Below are 21,820 nucleotides of genomic sequence, written 5' to 3'. Positions count from 1 at the left end.
CCCCTGACCAGCTTGCCCTTTTGGGTTACCCTTTCTCTTGCACACAGGTGCTCTTTATCCAAAGGGGAGGTGTCTCTGCTAGCATCTCAATAACCCTTTGAAACATGAAGCTCTTTCCAACCAGATTCAACATAAGGACAATAAAGTGTCTCAAAATAAAGGGCTTTTTTTTTCTCCCCCTCCTCCTCTCAGCACCCTTCAAAGCTGTTCTAATTCTGTTTCCCTTCATCACTGAACCCTTCTCTTCTCTCTCCTTCCCCCATATTTCAGCCTATTTTCCCTTCAGATTCTGCATGTGGCCTTGAAAATTAAAATAATGCCTTGTTCAGATTCCTTTGCCTTCACCCAACATTTTCCCTAGTCTGTGATGTCTTGCATGTTTTATTTTAACTGATGAGAGTATTACTGGGAATCCAAAGTCTTCTCCAATGCATTCTCCTCAGCAGCATGATACTTGCCCAGGCTTTCCCTTTTGGTTATGTCCCTCAGCTGGGATGAGAGAGGCAGGGCAGGGGGATGGACAGCAGTGGCGTGAGCTTTTCTGGAACACTACTTGTGACACCACCCCGTACTTTGCATCTTCCCACAACTCCCAAACAAGACATGAGGGCTTGCAACACCTTCTCTCTAGGCCACAAGAGGAAGAGGTGAGGGCTAAGATGCCCTCACCAGGACTGCACTGTCGGCCTAGGGTTGAATCTGGAGCGGGGTTCAGGTTCACATCACTGAGCCCTGTCCTCACAGGCACCATTTGCTGCCATCTCCCACCAGGTGAAGAAAAAGTCGGGGAGTGAGAGGACTGGATATGGCAACTACTCCCCAGTCCTTATCCTTTTAGCTAGGAACATCAAACACAAAGCAAATTAGTTTGGTTAATCCTTAAAACCACAGGCAAGCCCATAAACTCTCAGGCTCTGCTGAGCTTGAAGCTGCCTCCCAGCTAGGAGGACAGGAAGGGTCCCAGAAGGCTCCTAATTGAGTGATTCATCTCAGCTGGCTGAGCAGAGACAGAGAGTGTCAGACATGGAGTCCAAGCATTTGAGAGAAGCAGATGGAGACCCTTGATTCCAAGTCCCAACACAGGGTCCCGTTCAGCCCTGAGACTGAGCTGTGCTTTGATAAAGCAGATCCTGGCCTCACTCAGCCCAAGGTTCAAGCCCTATCTCTGCAATATCTAACATACTCTGACTAGTGCTGCAGATCCTGACTTGTCAGCTACTTCTACTGCTTATGCCTGGATATCCAGCTTGCCTTCCAAGGCCCACATGTGTAAGCACAGGGTGCTTCAAGGAGCCTCGGAGTGCTGCAATGCCGATGCCAGTCTAAGATCCCAGAAGAGCTTGCTGTAGTCCAGGAGCCACAGCAGTGGCCGAGTAGCTGCAGAGATGTCAAAGAGACAGCTGGACCTCAAGCAGGAAAACCCAAGTGTAAGACTGACATTAAGAACAGGGAGCAGTCCTTCCTTCATATCACATCTGTGATCTCTGGTCAAGGGGGAAACATTTTAAAATCTGCTGAACACATAAAATGCTTTTCCCAGATTCTACAAGGCCACTCAGAGTGCCACGGTCAGTCAGCACCCTTCCTCTCAGAGAAGCACATCTATGCAGGATTTCTAACTGTGCTGGGAGTATATCCAGGTGGTGGAGCCTTCTTCCTGACATATGAGCAGTAGCAGGTAATGTCCTTATGTAGGTGTTTGCAGATACCAGTGTAGGAAAGCAGTCATGGATGAAAGCACAGCTCTAGAGAAGCTGCAGAGATCCAGCCCCAGAAGAGTAGGTCTGAGCCAAGGTTAGAATGTGTCTGGAAAACCAGAGTCAGGGCTTAAGTATGACTGTCAGAACAATCCTGCTTAGAAAGCCCGACCTTCCAACCATGGAGAAGGAGGGGAGGATAAGGCTGGAAGAACCATACTTCATGAGACTTACAGAGGGGTCATTTCTATATGAAGTTTCAGACAGAAAATGCAGCCAAATGATAGCAAGTTTTCTCCGTGGTGTCGCTATGTGCAGCAAAAGATGCATCACACTCCAAGAAGGTAGCAGAAAGGCTAAATACTTCCTTGGCCAAACTCCACCAAAGGTAAAGAAAATATTTCATCTAGCATATGACTCCTTTGTTCTCAGCAGTCCCCAAAGTAACCTGAAATTCATGTTCTCCTGTTTGACAGAAATAAACCTATATGGCTTCTGCAAATGAGGAGGGAGTGTCTAGAAATGTCAATGACACTCTGCAGTAACATCTCAGGTGGAGTGTTTAATTGAGGGTTTTCGGTGCCTGCAAATTCAGAGACAAAGTTTGAATCACTGTGAATCCACATGACGTGAGCCAGCAGTAGAAGGATACTTAGAAACCAAAAATATGCTGACAGAATTTATGTAGTTTGAAATGTGGGGGGAAGGGCAGTTTCTGGAACTGGCCTACAAAAGACCAGGTATAAGTACCCCAGTGATTAAACACTGACCCTTCCTGGCTCTGGGAGAGACTGGGGCTGTAGGACAAAGGAGTAAAGTCTTTGTCTAACTGCATATTCTATAAATTGGGGTATCCTAACCATGCTGCTCAGAGTCAAAATGCAGGTGGATACTCAATATCTATTGCACTGTGGGGTATATGAACAAAATTCATGGGAAATTATTATTTTCTGAACACACAAAAAGCAGTGGATGTTCAGCTCGCCCCTGAGAACAGAGCCTGTGGAAACTCCCTCTCCGTCACCCCATCCTGTGCAATCACATCTCTGTGCTGTCTCTTTGGGACTCTCCAGCATCAAAGTAAAAGCAACATTCCTTAAGGTATATTTCACTTCTGCTGCCCAGGTTTATGCTTCAGCCCACAGGGAGTACTTCATATTTCTGTTTTTCTCTCCTTGTCTTTCCCTTGTGAGAATGGAAGGCCATAAGGCAGGGTGAAATCAAGGATATAGTAAGATTTTATTAAGGTGCCTGACCTGAATGGGCCAATAGGTTTGTGGGCTTTTTGGGCCACCCTCCATATGTACAGGCTGCAGAATTTCTCACAGAAATGGATTTAAGTCTTATCTCAAGTCATTGCATGCCAACTTGAATTTAAACTACATCCTGTCATAGGTCAGTGTGTTACTGTTACTGGGTGACTGCTTCTAGAGATCCTATTTCTTGAAGGGCATGGCCCCATAGGACAAGTGTTAGATGAGGATCAGAGTCCTGGCCAAGGTCCATTCATCAGCCCATCCAAATGCATGTAGGTCTTGGAAATACACACTGAGGTCCTTACTCAGTGACCTGAAACTAAATTGCATCTACCACGTACAGATTTTATACTTCCCATAACTCATCCTATGTCTTTCCATTTCACTCTTGACTTTGGATCCCCAGGTGAGCAATGTGCAAGAGCCTTCATAAAAACAAAATCCTTCCTGTTTAGAAGAAATGCCAAGAACATGCACTTATGCAACGGAAGCCTGAGGAATGGGGAGGCAATGGCACCATGTTTCTCAGCTTTCATCCCAGGTGCTGATAATGAATATCCTTGCAGAAAACCAACCTTCAAACTTCATTTGTATAAATCCACAGGGTTTATAAACTGCTTATTAAGTTCTCGTTGCTGACACGCTTCTCTCTTTCCATCTTACCATCCACAAGGGATCTCACACAGCCAGATTATTTTGGACTGCTGACACTTTAGGAGCAGTTGCTCCTTTTCATTCATGGTGAGGAAGTAATTCAGCGTGACAGACCCTGAACCTAACAAAATGTGAATCTGAGACTCTGAACCTGACAAACCCAGGTGCTGCCAAAAGCTCCTCACTCAATGTGGCTCAAAAATTAGTCAAAAAAAAATATATAGAGACCAAGTAGAAGGGCAGAGAAAGAACAGGCTTTTAAGCCAACTGGTATGGGGAATTTTCTTTGCAAGAAAATCCGCCAGTGAGAACATTATTCTACACTAGGCACATATAACTTTAAAAATCAATCTTAAGTAGATTTTAGAGTGAAAGCTAATAACCTGGCTGCCAACTATATACGTGATCCTGCTTCAGACTCTTGGTGAAAATCAACTAGCCGGATTTCTGAGATTCCTAGAGGTTTTCTTCCCCAGTATCTATGTTGATCTGAGACCTGTCTTTTGTTGGCTTAGCTTGCATTGCTGACATTCATCAAACCTTATACTTACGATTATCAACAAGATAAAGTAGATAAAATTGTAGAAGGAATGGGCATCCATCACATAGTACATGATCTCTACCCACCCTTCCAGTGTGATCACCTGCAAAGACAAAGAGAAACAGGAAGAGTATTCCAGAGTTCACTCCTCAGTGTATAACAAGCAGATACTGGCAGGATGGTTGCAACCCAAGAAAGGTGAGAAACAACAATTCATTTCAATGAAGCCAAATTTCCATTTTGGGAAATCAGCATGGTACTGCTTGGTGACACTGGCATACTGTCAAAGCCTGTGAGATCATTCTAGTCCACAGCAGGAATATTTCATTAATATAGTTCATTTCCCTGGATCGCAGCAGGGGAAAACCCACAGCAGGTTGCTGTGCCCCTTGGACTGGACACCGCGTACAGCGGGAGGAAAAGAAAAAAGGCACGGATTTTAGGTCCCATCTGCAACATGTGCTGGGAATTAAAAAAAAAGAAAAAGATTCCTTTACTATAGGTATCTGGACTGGAGGGGAAACTGTTACCAGTCAGCCTGAAGAGTGGAGCTTATTTCAGCAAGTGCGTTCATGTGTGCGCTGCCTCCCTTACCCAGGGAGTCACAAGGCCCTTTACTTTGCATCTTTGTCATGCCCTGGAAAAACTGCCACTGCAGCCCAGAAAGACTGAGTTTGAAAAACAGAAAATAAGGTTGAGCCTTGTAAGGAGGCTAACTCAGAGTTACCTGAAATATCACAATCCAGGCATAGCCAATGTTGTCAAAGTTGATGGCACCCTTGTGCGGGTTGGCGTTGCCGGTGCGGCACACGTTGTAGTACTGGTTCCAGTTCACACACATGCCACTGATATTGAACTCTTGCCGGACTGAATTGTAATAATAATAATCATCCTTGTCCAAACAACACTCATGGCCTCGCTCCTTCAGTGGGGGTATTTCGTGACAGCCCATAATTCCATTGTCTCCTGACAGCGAGCAGATAAAGGGCATCTCATCATCTTCCTCTGGCTGGTAATAAGGGGGCAGGACAATGTCACCTTGTCTGCAAAAGAACCCACAGTCAAATTTCCTGTGACAAGGAGTTTCCTATCTATCAGTGATACTGGTGGAGCTGGGAGCCCCCATTCTGACACAGGGACTGCACTGGGTAGGGGATTTCCAGCTTTATTGCCTCAGAAGAAGGGGAGGAATGACAGGGCTCCTGAAAAACAGCAAATTTCTAGGGTGAGCCCCCAGCTTTCAGAGCTTTTCCTGCCATCAGATCACCCCAAGCCAAATTACACAATCTGCGTTCATGGAGATTAAAAAAAAGATGGAATGCCGAGATTTGCAGTCTGAACACTCTCCCCATTAACATCAAAGCTAAATCAGATGCAATGACATTAAGGAAGTTCATCAGGCTTTACTGTAATATGTTCATATATGTAACTGCTGATGGACATGTTTTATAACATTTGGTAGTGAACCTTCTGTACTTCTAAAAAAAAATCCAGTTCATGCATAATTAACATTGCAGAGATAAGCCTTAAAATTCGGAAATGGAAAGATAAAATTGACTTAACCTTAACTTTGACTCCTCCTTGACAGCTGGCATTATGGGTGCAATGTTTTATGACAAGTTCATGTCTTTTTTCCAAATAATGCAAGCACCTTCCAAATGCATGAATAATTAAAATCATCTATGCTTGCCTAGTTGGAGATGAGCTAATATCAGAAAAGTGTAAGGTGGAGATTAAAAAAAAAAAAATATTAAACTTTATCTGGTGTATTCCTTGCAGTGCTACAATGCACAACCTTCACGTTGTGCAAATACAGACTTTTTCACTAAGTGTCATTGGAAGAGGACAGGTGTTGATGAAAAAGAAAAAGTTTCTGATTGTTAACTAAACAGGACTAAACTACAAAGGTGTGTTGTAACTCATCCTCATCATTGGTACATGGGCACCTTCAGAACTGATTTCCCTAGTAATGGTGAACCAAATATTTTCTAATATCTATCACTGTGAAGGCTGTGGCCTTAATTCACTTCCCAGTTACATCAACTCTGCATGGATGTAATTACACTCATTAAAGAAGTGCTACTTCTGATTTACATAAAAGACAATCATCCTAAACATTACTTTTTCCCCAAGGAATAAATAAACACAGGAAATGCCTGCTTTAAGCAGCTCCTACTCTGCAACTCCACTTCTGTTCTGCACATTGTATTTTCACCCTTTTTTTTTCCAATTTGAGATGCTCTAAAGCTTCAGAACTGTTTAATCAGTTTAAACTGATCTACAGCTCTAGGTTTTCTTTAAGCAGTCTACATTGATAGCACACCTGGGATTAGCATACGGTTTTAAGAAAACATTTTAAAGCCTGAGATCTACTAAAGCCAGAAAGTCAACAGCCCTGAAACTGGGTAATCGGAGAATTCATGGCAAGCAGGAGCTTTTCCACCCCACTGCCTGTGGGAGAAGTAAAGCTGTGCTCTTGCAGACTCACCCTGGAACCCCCAAATAAACCTGTAATTGATGCCTCAGTGGCTTCAGGCTCTCTTTGCCAGAACTGTTCCCATGTTTCCCCACAGGTTTTTTGTCCCATTCAAATATTCATACTTTGATTTCAGATGCTGTCCCATCTATTAATCCAGCTGTGGGACATCTCTCCCACCAGCCCTCTGTCCCTTCCCCATGGCACTGGCCACATCCAATTCTGCTCCTGAAGTTTCCTAGTAATTTCTCAGCGTCCTTCCAAAGATAATGCACTAGTGTCGAAACAGTGACCCCAGCTCCATTTTGGAGGTGCCAAAGGTGTTCCTGGATGCATTAGGCAGCACTAATAGGCTTTCTGTAGGACTCCTATGAGTGTTGTTTTCTGAAGAGGGAGCAGGTTCAGAAAAACAGCATGTTTCTGAGTTTCAGTTCTTTCTGGGTGTAGGAGCATTGGGCATGGCTGGGAAGGGCAGTCATGCTAACCTGTGCCTTGATCAAATCCAAATGAGCCAGACACCTGCTGTGGAGACAGAAGAAAACAGCAGCCTTTGCCCACCCTCCCTTTCCACTGCAAGATGTGCCCAATACCCTCACACTATCACCCTACACTTGGAGTTAGCGATACACAGAGAGCCTGGCAGAAGACATGAGCAGGCAGAGGGAAAGAGAAACGTCCATGGAAGAAAGGAAGGAGATGTTGTCTCCCAGTCACTCACACTGTGAAGTTCTCCTCCATGAAGCAGCGGTTGCGGAGCAGCCCAGCCCACAGCTGCACCCCAATGATGCCAAAGATGAAGAAGACAAAGAAGCAGAGAAGAAGGACGTTCCCCAGCATGGGCAAGGTGTCCAGGAGCAGGTTCACAAGGATGCGCATGCCTGCAGAAGGAGGAGAGAACCAGAAGGAGCAGGTGTGGGATAAAGGGATAGAGAAAGGGAGAGAGGAAGGGAAGGAGAAGAAAAGGAATGAAGTTTACAAGATAAGCATAAAAAAAGAAAAAATCCCCATGAAAATAAAAGCAGAGTGTCAGAAATTAACTACTGTCCAAACCAGGCCAGACTTATGGTTATTGCCCTTTTCTGTCCTAACCTCTACTGACAGGCAGCCAGCAGAGCTGCTGTGATGCTGTGATCTCTTAACCTTAGGCCTCCATCTGCAGCAGAGAAGAAAAGAGAATGAGACTTTTGGTGCCATCAGCTATGTGACTGACATCCCTCCCTCCCCTTTCCCTGCAGAAGGACAACAGAGTGATAACTGTCCCAAAGGGGCATGTCCACTCTACAGCCCCATTATCCAATGCCTTGGACTGAAAGTCATCCTGGTACAGCAACTGCATCCTGCAGCCTGTGAGACCTGCATGGATAGTCCAAGGCCAGCCTGCCAGTGGGACGAACCTTTCCAGAACATATAAATTGGCGTAGATAATTGGGTTTTCTTCAGTGACAGTATCATCAAGAGACAGTCATGAAAACCACAATTTCCTCCCCTGGCTAGTCCTCATGTCCCAATGGGGCTGGAGCACACAAGTAGCAGGCACAGCCCAAAGTGCTTCCAGCACAGAATCTCTGCCCAGTGCAAATGTTTAAAAAAAAAAATATTTTTTACTCTCTAATTACCCAATAAATTATTCCTGTGGTTTTATTTTCCCCTTGGCTCTTTAGCTCACAGCCACTAGTAGGGGTAAACATAGTCTCGTTTCTCCATGGAGCTAATGGCTTTTCCTCTGCTCTCCAGGGACAGTGAAAGTCTGGAAACTCTTCTGAGCATCACAGTACTGCCTTTATCCCTGTGCACACCTCTCAAAGTTGTCTCTCCTTGTCTCCAAGGAGGTTCCTCCCCCAGGTATCCAGAGAGTTCCTTCACTGAAGTTGTTCCATGTAGGCCAATAAATAATTAGCTAATTAGGTATTTATAACCAATTCATTACTTCAGATGGCAGTGGAAGGGGAAAGAGAAGGGGAATATAAGATTAGGATTCTCTGACAGCCCTTTGAGGCACAAGATAATCCCCCTTGTGTACCCAGCACCAAGTAATTACTACACACTACTCTATATAATGCTCCACGTCTATTCCCCAGACTGCTCACCCCACAGAGAGGGGAGGGAAGAGGCACCTGTGGTGGGGCAGGCAGGCATGGAATTCACAAACACTGAAGGAAGAGGGAGAAGTGTGCCTGCTGTGGCACAGAAGACTGGCTTAGATTAGTGGAGAATGCTTTGGAGACAGAGCAGGGTGGAAGAGACAGGAGTGATACTTACGTGATGTGCAGGAAGGAGAAGATGCTTACTGGTGCTTACATGGGATCATGAAGGATAAGGGATGATGGCACTAGCTCTAAGACCAGGCTGTGGAGCAGTAGTTAAGCCCTGCTGCCTGACTGTCCAGCTGTGTCACCAGTCACCACGTAAAGCAGCTTCTAGACGAGTACATCAGCAACACAGCAGTGCAGGGACACAGCTCCAGCCACTCGCTGGGGATCACAGCCATGCCCTGAGTCACTGACAGCTCTCTGACCTCTCAGCACACAAGCCCAATAGCACAGCCACTGTGACCTGCTGGGCCCTGCAGAAATGCTCTGAACAGCACTGGGACTTCAAGACCGTGGATCCTCCCTGTAGTGCTGCATGTTCCCAGCATTAATGTCGTGTCACAGAACGAGCTCAGTAGCTCCCATTAACTGTCCTGGTTAGTACACTGGGGAGAGCCAAGTGACACAGGAAGCTGTGCCAGTAATGCTGCAAGAGGGGGTGATGTTTTTCAGATCAATTGATGCTAGCTCCATTTCAGAGCTGAGTAATGGGAGAGATGAGGCTGCCCTTACGTTGAAATGCAGAACAGACAAAACAGACATTCCCACCAGAATTTTACAGACAGCATGCTTGTTGGGTCAGAATTTGCAAAAATTGATTTTGTCTGTGTTCCAAGAGAAAGCAAGTGATGAGCAAAACTTGTCTGCCTTTTTGTTGGAAACACCCTGCCTGCCCATACGTTCTCCATCCTGACTCTCAGAGGAATTACTGATGGTACAAGAATATGCTCTCCACAGCTCCAAGATTGTAGCTATTGCCCTCATGTTAGGCCCTCTGGGGTACGTGGTGCCATGACACAAGAACTGGCAAGTTTCCCCCACCACCTGGCATCTTATCCACATCACAAAAAATTTCAGCAATAACAGGTTCTAAGTCCAAATGAAACTTTTTTTTCTTTTGAATTTCACAGTTAGACAGATTCATCTTTCTCTTCCCATTGATGCTGACTGTGGATATGAGATTGGGCCCTCAAAAACAGTAACACTGAATCTACACCCATCCAAATGTTCAAACATCAGTTCCAATTGCAGGAGAAAGAGGGAAAAAGGCTGAAAAGCCTAAGGACAACAGGTGATGATTTACTGTAAAAGCTGGTAGCCAAAATAATGAGGTCTCTAAAGCACCTGCCCGGGTGTGGAAATGGGACATGCAGCTTAAGTAATATTCTGTTTTGGGGAACTGGAAAACTTCCATTTTGCAAGGGGCCTTGACTGGACAAGTTGCCATCCAGAGCAACACCTGTGCATCTTGAATGTCAAAAAGAGAGGTGCTGGAAAGCCAGTTGTTCAACAAAATCCTGCTGTTCCCTCCTTCCCATCTTCTGCTGCCTCTGCCTGCTGCTCGGCCACTTTTCCCTTGCTCTGCCCACAACTCCTCTCTGCCTCTGTGCCACTCCTCAGCGTATGTGCACACTTTTCCTCGCCTCCCTCCCCACTGCTGCCTTTCCCCACGTCCCCATTTGTCCTTTACCACTGGCAGAGCAGAAGCCATGCTGGCTCACAGTAAGGAGGGGATATGAAAGGGACAGTGACCTTTTCTGAAACATCCTTTGTAAAAAAGGAAATGCTGCTCAAGAAGAGAAGCGAAGAGAGGCTGGGCAGTCTGGAGGAAAAGCGAGGAGAGAGAGCATTGATGAAACAACATTCAGCAACCAAACAGCCTTCCAGGGCATCAAATATGAAAAGGTTTTGCTCTTCAAGGAAAATAAAAGCTGGAAATGTTAAATATTCATGAGTGCCAGGTGTGGGCTCAGAAAGGCCTTTTCTCCTCTCACTCTGACCAGGAGACCAGGGGAAGGGAGGAAATGAAATGGCCTTGTCTGTGGGCATCCAAGGAAGACAACAATGCTCACATAATGGTTTCCTGCTGCTCTGCTAGGGGCAGAGAAGGATGCTCGATGGTACCTCGAACGAGGGCTGCTTATGGTAAGATACCCCTCAGGAGCAAAGCCTCAGGGGTGTTCACCACCCGAACACAGCAGGAGATGGGGGGAAGTATGTCACAGGGATGAGAAACGGTGGGAAGGTGAGAGAAGTGCCCAGAAGTGCCCGTCAGAAGGAATCACAGGGCTGAGCAAAGTCGCAATTGGTTCTGAAGTCAAGTTCAAGTCTTTCGTGGTTGGGAAGAAGTAAATCTCTCTCATCCTGGTGGCACCCAGAGGCCCTTCCTGACAAATTCAGCAGCCACTACAATGACCCTAGCTCCCTCCAGGCACTTGCCACCAACCCTGATTAGCCTGGCTATCGCAGCAAAGCGGACTCGCGTGCCGTGGCGGCCCCGGGGAGAGCGCAGGGCAGCGGGGCAGGGCTGGGCGCGCCCCGGGCAGCCGAGCCAGATGTGCGGCACAGCTGTGCCCGCCACCGCCACCGCCACCCCTGCTCAGACAGCTGAGCTGATTCACTCCATGGTGCTAATCACCCTGTGATTAGCGGGCTGGCTCAGGAGGGGGTGAGCAACCCTGCTCTTTCTGGTTTCTTGTATGTCACTGACCTCTGAGGCTTTCAATCCGGTGCAGCTATAGCGTGAGGCACAAAGCCAATGCATGTGAAGTCAGGCGATACCGGATTGAGGCAATCATCCCCTCGCTTGGGGTAGAGCAGATGGAGGAGACCATAATTCTCAGCACCCATCTCACCTGCATCTCAGACTAAGTTACCAATTGCCATTTTAACTGGAACAAAACCAAATCTCCTTCCCATCAGCACTTGTGACTGTAGCTGGCAGGACATTTTGCAGAATGCAGAAACTGAAGTGTCATTATGTCCCTCAGCCAGGCTGCTTGTCCAAGCGTGCCTTCTTTCCTTCCTCCCCTGCCCCAGGACACATGGCAGTCCATCCAGTTAGCATGTGGTTGGCAGGATTTTCCTGTGCATGCTCCTTTATGGAAATTTTCAGAACCAAGGAAGCATTCCAGCAGATAGATTGTGCAGAAAGTACACAGAGAGAGACATGCACTTTTTTATTTATTATTATTTTGCAGCCAACCCCTGTAGTTAAAATAATCTCAGTTAGTGTGCGCAGTGCAAGCTGGTGCTCCAACTTGTGGCCATCCTCACTGATCTCCTGCTGAGCCGAGGCTTAGCTGTCATTTCACACATTGCATTCATAATCATCAGCTCAAACTTGGGCCAAACTACTACCAAGAGATACCAATCAGCTGTGGGTCCAACAGCAGACACAATGCCAAGCTGACTGATACTATAACCCACAGTTTCCCTCACCACACAGATCTTTTCTCTTTGATGCATTCCTCCTAACTGAGGCCTCTTCTGCAAACAAGATGTGCAACCTAGAGGAGCTCAGCTGGAAGAGTCAGAGTGTGCAGCCCCACATGCTTTGTCCTGAAGCTGCAAAGCCAGTCTCACTCATATTGCAAACCATCACTCCCTGCTTTGCACGAAGGCAAGAGAGAGAGCATGTCCAGATGGATGGCCACACCCAAATTAAATTAACTCTGTGGAAAGACAGGTCCAGTCCATGGTACAAGGTACTGAGAGACCTTAAGACAGTTCTGCTGCTAAGGAAAAACTGCCCCAGACACACTGGCCTCATTGAGAGAAAAGCAAAGTCTTCATCTCTTTGTCAGGTTGTTGGTGTATTTGTAGGATACATTTAGAGCTGGGAGTTTAGCACTTTTAGATGGTCAGCACGATCCATATCTCAGGAGCTCTGGTCAGTTCCTCGTCAAATCCCCACTCTTGCCTTACTGACAAGCAAAGCCTTTTAGCGTCCCTGACTGGCTCAGAAACCTCATCCTACTCAGACTGTTGATGACATAACCTCAAATTATCTTTGTCACTCCCCATTGTAACCACAGAAGATATGAAAACGTGACACTTCCAGCACTTACAAAGCTTCAGTCAGTCTGTAGAGCTGTTGTTCTTTTTCTCAGTAACATGGGCATACCAAGCCTCATCTTCATACAATGACTTCCCTTAGAATACTCAAGTTTAAACATTAAGTGCCCAAGTCCTTACCTACAAGGTGCTTCTCAGTTTAAGCCTGAGGTAGCCAAAAGAGAGACTAAAACTCCAGGAAAATACTTGTTGGCCAGAGCTTCACCCTGCTGGAACAACAGAGCTTTCCAGAGCAGATTTAGAGTACACTCATATAAGAGAAAAAAACTCTCTTTAAACTACTTGCTCCAAGGTTCTAGAAACTATTCCCTTGGGATCCAGGAACTAACACAGACCTCACCTCTTCAGTCAGAGAGTAAGACATGGACCAGGTCAGGTCATGAGCATGAAAAACAAGAGTAAGAAGGGAGGAAAAATGCACTACTTAAAACACTTCCCAACAGACATTCAGCTAAAACAACCACTGAAAAGGGAGTGCAAATGAAACCTGAGATAAGCTGTTTTCTTTGGAGGGGAAGAGGAGCAAATAAACACACAGGCACTGCAGAGCCACAGTGCTCAGCAGGCTGCCAAAGGGGGCTCAGGTGGTGCTGCCAGGTGATGTGAAGAAGCAAGCTCAGAAGTGAAGCCTCCTAATTGCAGACCTGTCCCCACGGTTGCAGTGGCCTCAAGAAAGAGAGTAAAATCCAGAGCATTTACCTTGACACCTAAATGCTGACATTTCTGGAAAAAGAGTAGCCACAGTCCAAGCTTTTCTGCCATCCAAAGAGAAGGAGACACCCAAGCTTTGCAGCAGACTGCACCTTATGATGGATGCTGTAAGCCCAGCTAAGGTTCACAGATAACAACAGAAAATTCCTCCTCCACAAGCAGTCACATTCAGGACGTGCCACCATAGCATGGTTGGTAGCCACATAATCTGTGACATGAGCAGAAATGGATGCAGGCAAACGTCCCAGTCAGTAGCCCCTATCTTCACTGTCTTGCCATTATGCCCTTGCAAGCTTTGGACTGTTAAGCAACCTTGTCTTGGAGAGTGATGACAGGTGTCAGATTATTTCTTAGAGAGGTGTCTCTCTGGGGGATTTCTGTCATTCTGTTCTTTTTTGTAATACTGAACATCTAATAAGCAACACCTACTACCACCTGCTACAGTAGTTCATTCACTGATCATCTCATTTTTTCCCCATTTATCACTGCAGCGATGACTGCATTCACTTTCAGTGAAGAGTCTATTAAAAACTTACAGTGCCATCTTTTCTTTTGGAATTGCAGGAGCCACCCAACACCAGGGACAAAAGTCAACTCCAGTGCTGTGGCTGCGAGCCACTTGTCTCCATTCTATACATATCCTTAACTTCTTTACACATCTCTAGTGCTAAGTGGGACAGAATAATGCAAAATTTTATGTAAAACGGCATTAATGAAACTTTTGGGTAAGATTTAACAGGGCTAATTTCCTCTTGCTGTCACTAGCATGAATCATGTTTCTTTCTACTGCAGGCAATGACATGACATTACGTGAAATGAGTGTGAACAAGAGAATCGGTCCCAAAATACACAAAGAGAGAGAAATTTAAGGTTATGATTGTAAATTGCCTTGCCCACACACACAAAGTTTAATTTGCATTAGTGTAATATGACAGTATCATTCACCCCATAATACACTGTCATTATTGCTCACATTTCCACGGTATCCATTGCTTGATAGGTCCCATGGGACAGATTTTGCAAAACAACTCAGCTCCCATTTAGGCAGAAAAATACATGGCTGGGCTTTCATGAGCACTGTGTACACTGGAGGCTGAGCTTGTTTGAACAGGCAGCAGAATTGTCAAAATGGGAGCTGTGAGGTGCTAAGCATTTTTTTAAATTCTGGCTCTGCAGGTTCCCCTACAGGAGAAGGGAGAAATAAAGATTCCATCAGAGGTCTTTCTATGACTGGTTTCTGTAATGTTTTGGTTTTTTCCAGGCTTGCTTTATTTTCAGTAATACAAATTCTGAAGTGATGTTACAGACTCTTGTGATTTTTATCATCAGTCTTGGGATGCATGGCAGAAACCTTCAGGTGTGAAATCTTGCTATGACTTGAAAATCTCAGATTGCAGCCAAAAAAAAAAAAAAATAAATAAAGGAAAGAATTTTTTTATTCCCCACTACTATGGGTGGAAAAAAAAAGACTCACAAGCCTAAAGGTCTGAAAGCCATGGGAAAAATAAATAAATATGATCTATGATTGTTTTTCCTTTTCCTTTTTCAAATCTCATGGCTTTTAAGCCATCTGAAAAACCCACAAACACACTATTTGTGACTCTTGAATACTTGCTAATAATTGTGAAATTAAGTGGACTGGTTCAAAGAAGGAAATATTACTTTCTCCCATGATTTGTGACCACATAAAATAGAAACTAAGCAATGTATAATACAAAACAAAGCATTTCCAGGTCTCTAGTTCCTGTATTTCAATACTTCCCAGCTCCTTGCCATGACACTACATTAAGAAAGGAATATAATCCTCATTATTTTTGGGGGGTTTTCTCCAAAATTTACTTTGATTACCCAGTTAAACACCTGGCAATACACTGCACACTTGGAATCCACATGAGAAACAGCACTGAGATCAGACAACAAGTAAATAAAATTGGATCCTGTCTTCAGTGACTGAAGACTTAAGTACAGGAAAAAAAATTACTGTGAGTTGTGAGGCACTGGAACATCCAGACAAATTGTGGATGCCTCATCCTTGAAAGTGTGCAAGGCCAGGCTGAATGGGGATCTGAGGAGCCTGCTCTAGTGGAAGGTGTCCTTGCCCAGAGATGGAGAGTTGGAACGAGGTATCTTTAAGGTCCCTTCCAAATCAAACCATTCCAGGCTTCTATGAAGTCTTCCTCCAGCACAACAAAATGTGGGTCTGGTTACAGACCAGTTGGTTTGTTAAAGAGCTTCAGAGAAATGTTGATTTGCAAATGCATCCAGTATTTTGTGAGTCAATAGTTCTTCTTTATACCATCCTTGACTTTGTATCAGTTTTGATTTCCTCCCCACCACTTCTGTGCATCATCACACAGAGGTGCTTCAGGCCTTCATGTGCTGTGCCTGGCAAACCTTACCACTTGTCTCCTGCGCATTTCTCTTTCCAGACCCGCTTCTTTGTTCTCATCTCTATTGATCTTCATTCTGCTCTTCTCCCCTTCACATGGTTTCACTTTATCCTGAGCATGTCCATCTAATTTAGGGCTTGACTGACTGGATAAAAAGCTGCTCATGAAGGATAGTGCAGCTCTGAGTACAATTCCATCTCTGATCTGTCACCCTCCTTGGAGGAAGAGCATCCTTTAATGGCATGCTCCAGGCACAAATCACATTGCTCGATTCAGTGCTTTGCTCCATTTGGTTGGAAAGGGAGGACATAGACTGAACTTGACTGAATTGGTGAAGCCTGTTTCCTGACAGCTTTTCTCCATCCCTTCCCTGCCCACCTGTCTGGGACAGAGCCTGCAGAAAGCTGGCATCTTCACCTTTAAACACATTTCAGTCATACAGCCTGATCAGGGAATGAGCAGGGCTTTGTGTAACTTTTTTGTATGGGTGCTGCAAGAGAACATCACTCCTGTGCCCTTACTAACCTGCTCAGGCTGTATGTGGGTAAATCTGTGTGTATGCACATTTGCACATGGTTGAGAGTGTGGTTTGTTTGTCACTGAGGTGTGATAATAACTATTTACAGAGCACCTCGTACAAAGAACTGTGAGTTGGGTAAGTTTAAATATTTGGAAAAATCAACAGTATCTGAGTTTCTGAGAAGGGAAACAATGAACAAAACAAAACCGAGAAGGGGAAACAATGTACTTCCAAAAGAGACATTTGGAAGAGTACATTTTTGTAAGGGAATCAGTGTTGGAAGAGAAGCAGTAAGTCCTCTTGCAAAAACACTGAAGCATCTGAAGCAAAGGCTCTATGGGGGGCACTTAGAAGAGGAATTTCATAATCCGTTTGCATTTTCAACTGCTAGGGCAGGATTGTGCCTGTCAAATGTGCTTGGTTTTTGTCTGATCTAGCTGTAAATGAGACTGTTTTACAGCCTAATATATCTCAGTCAGAAGCTCACTTCACACACGCTCATCAGTGAAATTAGTTCTTCAAAAACACATTTAGAGAAGTAAATGTCATCACTTTTCCCCCATGCCAAGTGCGGGGTTCGTAGCCAGCTTACTCTGTTTTAGGCACTGTTACAGCGCCAAGCACAGGTACCTTGGTGTGGAATACAGATTTTAAGCAGGCATATACAGGTTACACATCTGCTTTTCCCATTTCGGCACTCAGATGGTTCTGATTATTTTTATATTGGTGGTTTGGTCTATAGTGAGATGAGTGCAGAGCTGAGAGTTAGGAGATGTCAGTTGTATTTCTGAGTCTGCTGGTGACACTCACTGAGTCCCACTAACCTGGTGTGAAGCATAAGAAAGACTAAAAATAACAAGCCATGGTTTATATCTTTGGTATCTCTAGAAGAAAAGGAGAAAAATCCAGTCTATTTGGACCCATGGAGCTACTATAATTATAATCATTAATAAAGAAAAATGGAACTAGACACAGCACTTGTGGTAGGAAAAAAAAATGCTATTTGATTGAAATAAAAACAATGCAATAGTTATTAAAACATTTAGCCATTTAGCAAAAAGAAAAGGAGGACAAGAAGAAAGGAAAGCATTCTAATACTAGAATGGCATGATTAAGGATTTCTGATTTTTACACATTTTTGTCAGGAACCAGTATACGTAAAAACATTAAATGAAACAAACCACCTAAAATTAGGCAACATAAAGCTGTATTAAAGTGGATGGGAAAAGATTATTTTTGTTCTGACTGAACAAAAACACATTTGTTTTTGTTTGTTCCACATCTGTGGAAGCAGAACTTCCCACAAATCTGCAGTTTTATTTCCTGCACACCAAGTAATAAGTATATAATGCTATTTTTCTAATACCTGTAACTCCACATAAATATTACTGTACTTACAGAGTATTAGCACATATACACACTTTCTACTCTGTAAAGTTGCTTTGCAACAGATTCCTTCACTTCTATGCAGCTGAAGAAATCTGTTTCCAAATGATGAATCAGCTACTAAATTGCAAGTGGAAACTGGAAGACATCAAACATAATGCAAAGGCTCTCCTTTGCATAAGGCCAATGTGACAAGAAAGAGTAAAATGAAGAAACATTTCCTTCTTCAACGTCAACAAGACTTAATAAAAGAAGAGCAAGAAATTCAAATTATCAGAAATGATCACAGATTCACTGCTCAAAAGCAGGCAAAAAATAAAACAAAACCAGCCTCGCTCCCACCCCCCCAAACCTTGTGCCTTGCCTTGAGAAGAAGAAACAAAAAGAAACAAAAAAAAAAAAGAGCCAGCACAAAGAGCAATATTTCACCCAGCAAGCTGACACACAATCACAAAAGGTTAACAACAAATGGATGTGGAATTTCACCTCAAGACCTGGATGCAGACATGCCCAAATCAGAAAGCAGCTACCTCTGACAGAGGCCTGGAGGGTATTTTTTTCACTCTTTACAGTTATTCAGTGACTTGCAGGGCTTGTCACACCAGCTCATTGCCATGGAACTGAATTGCATGGCAATAGGACCAGACCAATCTCTGGATTTTCATTTCCTGCATTTTTAAACATGACCCCCCAAAAGGCAGAGTTCCTGGGGTTGTAGCCAGGAATAAGAGCAAAAAGAGGGAATATTAACGAAGGTGTGATATATATTACAAGACCAGGGTGCTTTGTGTCTTCTTTAGCACGCTCCACAGATGGCATGAGAATGGGGGAATGATCAGGCAGGGCAGAACCCCAGACTGCTTCAGACAGGAAACCTGAAATGGTCAGTAGCACATCCTGCTGAGAACTGTGAGAAATGCAATCAATTGCTGATAACTGGTAGCTAAAGATCAGCTCTAACCCCAAAGGAGGTTTGGAATCTACAAGTGTCTCCATGTGAGTTCTCATAGAATGGTTTGGTTTGGAAGGGACACTGAAGATCATCTACTTTCAATCTCTCTGCCACAGACAAGAACACTTTCCACCAGTCCAGCTCCCCAAAGTCCCATTCAAACTGACCTTGAACACTTCCAGGGATGGGGCACCCCTTGGAAAATCCCATTTTACTTCCTTCACTTGCACACGGCCACTTCCTGTGACAGCGAGTTTTACAGCCTAACTACAAACTGGATAGAAACTGTCATTCTTAATGGACATTTGCCACCTTTTGGTTACACTGGTTGTCCTTTTTCTCTTCTGTCAAGATTCAGAGGGACTTTACATCCTTGCATGTATCCTTTATACCATAGCTAATGAGTACAGCACAGGCAAATAGAATTTTCCAGCTCCTTTTGGGATATTATTTCAAAGACTCGGGTGTGTCACTGTGAAGAAGGGCTTTCAGTAGCATGTTAAAAATGAGCACACGTAAGCAGAATTTAGACACATCCAATTTGGGAATTTGTGCATTCAAGCTTCAGCCTTGCCCACCTGCCAAGAATACAAAATAAGTTTATTTAACTTTTTACTCTGTCATGTTGCTACTGTTTCCTTAGAAATCCCTTCTGAATTTCCTCTCTTCTAATTTTCTCTTATCGCCTTTTTTTTTTTTTTCTTCATGTTGTACAAAATTTCTCTCAAACTTCTCCAGAAATTTCTTACATAAGTACATGGACTTTTCAAACAGATTAGTAGAGTTCTTTGGGCACTAAATAATCTGACAGACCACTTGAGCACTCTTCTACTCATGCTCTAATCAGTCAGGCTCCTAATCATTTTGTCCATTCTCCTAATAATAAACTGCCATTATTCAGTCCACACAACCAGACTCCCCTGTGAAAATCAGTCCCTACCTGGGTGTCCATGTGGAAGCCTTTGAGAAATGTCCAAGGTGAACACTGGGCCCCTCCATCATAGCCTTTAGAATTTGGCCAAATGTCTGCCTTTGGGATTAACCACCCCCCATTCCTTGCCTCTCCCCAGACATCTCACACTCACAGCCATGACCTCAATCTCCCTCTGCCTTGGGCTGGCCTATTTCCCCCTTTCTTTGGTAGCACCTGCACCACCTCCAGCTTGATATCATCAGTAAATCTCACTAATAGACTTTCCTCTTGCTTCAGATTAGTAATGAACAACTTTAAAAAGACATTAAAAAAAGATTTGTGGCCAAAGGTCCCATTAATTTTGTTTGTTGTAGCCCACTGGGCACCTTCTTCTAATGCAGCTCATTCCCATTTATCACAAACCTTTGTTTACAACCTCTTTGCTAGGTTTCAGCCCTCAAGTCAATGCTTCCTCTCCCAGGGAATCCAGTTTCTTTCTTTTTTCTTTTTTTTTTTTTTGTTTTGTTTTAATTAATGGCAAGATGTCTTTCTCCCAAAATATTCTCTGCACATAACATATAACCACAGATTTATGTAGCAAGAAAAATACATAAAGGTTTAACCACAGAGTGGAAATTAAAACAGCATCAATTTCATACAGGTATAGTTCTATACTGATGAAAAGAGCAAACAGGCAATGTCAGGGCAGGAACAGCCAGGAGAAATTCAATGGCATCTGCTCTGCAAAGGTCAGGAAAGATGATGGAAAACATCTCTGGTGCCTCTGCATGGATGGAGCAGGTCCCCGATGGGTCAGTTTTGATGTGGCTTACACTGTTCCTCCCTGGGAAAGCCCTGGCTGTTCCAGGAGATAAATGGGAATAAGAAAAAGCCTTAAGTTTCTGCCAGGCAAGCTCTCCTCCTGACCACCTTTGTCCAGTAATTAAAATGGCAGACACCTGTAAGAGTTAATTGGAGGTCATTCCAGATGTTTCCGTTTGCCTCCAAGGTTAAGTCTACCCTGATAACAGGGATCAGTCTCCCAAAATAGTCTTTGAGCACAAACTCGTGGCATACCTGAAGAAGCAGGGAGGAAAGGAGGCTGCACAATGTGAGGATGGTGCTGCTCTCACATAGCTGCCCATATCTTCCAGGACAGGGTGAGCCTGCCATGCACAGCCTCCAGGTCATCGCCCTCACAGAAAGGTCCTACCCTGATGCTTTAAGTCTTAGCTTTCATACTTTCCAGATTCCATACTGCACTGGTATATAACTCTGAACTTCATATAAAGTGTTAGCAAGTTCTCTTCACAGGGGAGTTAGACAAAAAAATCCTTTTCCAGCCTGAGAACCAAGGACACTGTTACAGCTTCAGGCCCAGTAAGTACAAACTACAGTGAACTGAGGAGAGCAGTCTGGGAGGATGGGATTTCATAACCTGAAGCTGTAATTGGACAATTAACCCAAATACGTAAATGGAACAAAACTTATAGAAGTGTGAAAACTTGTGACTTGGGGTCCATCTTGGGTGTAGCCTCAGCCAGGCTCTTGTACTGCTCAAGGTGTATCCTTTGAAGGCCTTTTAATAAATACCTCCTTTATTCCTTTAACACTGTCTAGCCTCTGTTTTAGGTAGCCTCACAAGGCATCAACCCCAGGACCAGGGCTCACTCCCAGCCCTCTCCTCTCCGGAGAAGAACCAGCGAGATGGAGACAGACTGGGGGGTTGTTTTTCTGACAGTGAATAGCCAAAAGCTTCTCTTGAATGTTATCTTTATGGACCTGTGTCATGGAGTTACTTTACCTTTAAGAAAGTTTAAGTTGCTGGGAACTGCCTGGAGTCTTTTCTCCTGACCAATTATCAGTCATTGCTGAGAATTGACAGCAGTTTAGGCCATTGAAAAGTGGGATCAACTTGTGAACCCTACCTTAAAGTGTAAAACCAGAGCTCTCTTGGTTCTCTTTGTTTCCTGGCTGGGAAGGGTGGCGGAGCTCCAGGCCTCCCGTTCCCTGCCCAGGCCATGCGGCCGGGCGGGGACTGGGCTGGGCCCAGCGTCTCCCGGCCGGGGGATGCGGGCCCTGTGGAGGGGGTTTTTTCCGGGCTCCGGCCGGGCCGGGCCGAGCCGATCTCTGGCTCGGCTGCAGGATTTTTGCTGT

General features: G+C 44.5%; 1 protein-coding gene across 6 annotated transcripts in view; it reads right to left on the bottom strand.

Moving 5' to 3' along the window:
* CACNA1I (calcium voltage-gated channel subunit alpha1 I) overlaps window positions 1–21,820 on the bottom strand; it is an 84,723-nt gene that overhangs the window by 42,729 nt on the left and 20,174 nt on the right. For all 6 annotated transcript variants that reach the window (XM_088054935.1, XM_005527739.3, XM_088054931.1 and 3 more), the window contains exons 4-6: window positions 7,343–7,502; window positions 4,876–5,191; window positions 4,159–4,251 (exon numbers count right to left, since the gene is read on the bottom strand). In XM_088054935.1, the coding sequence (XP_087911061.1) occupies window positions 4,159–4,251; window positions 4,876–5,191; window positions 7,343–7,502 (569 nt within the window). The remainder of the gene's footprint in view (window positions 1–4,158; window positions 4,252–4,875; window positions 5,192–7,342; window positions 7,503–21,820) is intronic.

The sequence above is a fragment of the Pseudopodoces humilis genome, chromosome 5 (assembly GCF_049639895.1).
Source record: "Pseudopodoces humilis isolate 2021_Gansu_Grassland_sample_001 chromosome 5, ASM4963989v1, whole genome shotgun sequence".
In the NCBI taxonomy this organism is placed as follows: Eukaryota; Metazoa; Chordata; class Aves; order Passeriformes; family Paridae; genus Pseudopodoces; species Pseudopodoces humilis.
This window is presented reverse-complemented; position numbering and strand designations above follow the sequence as displayed.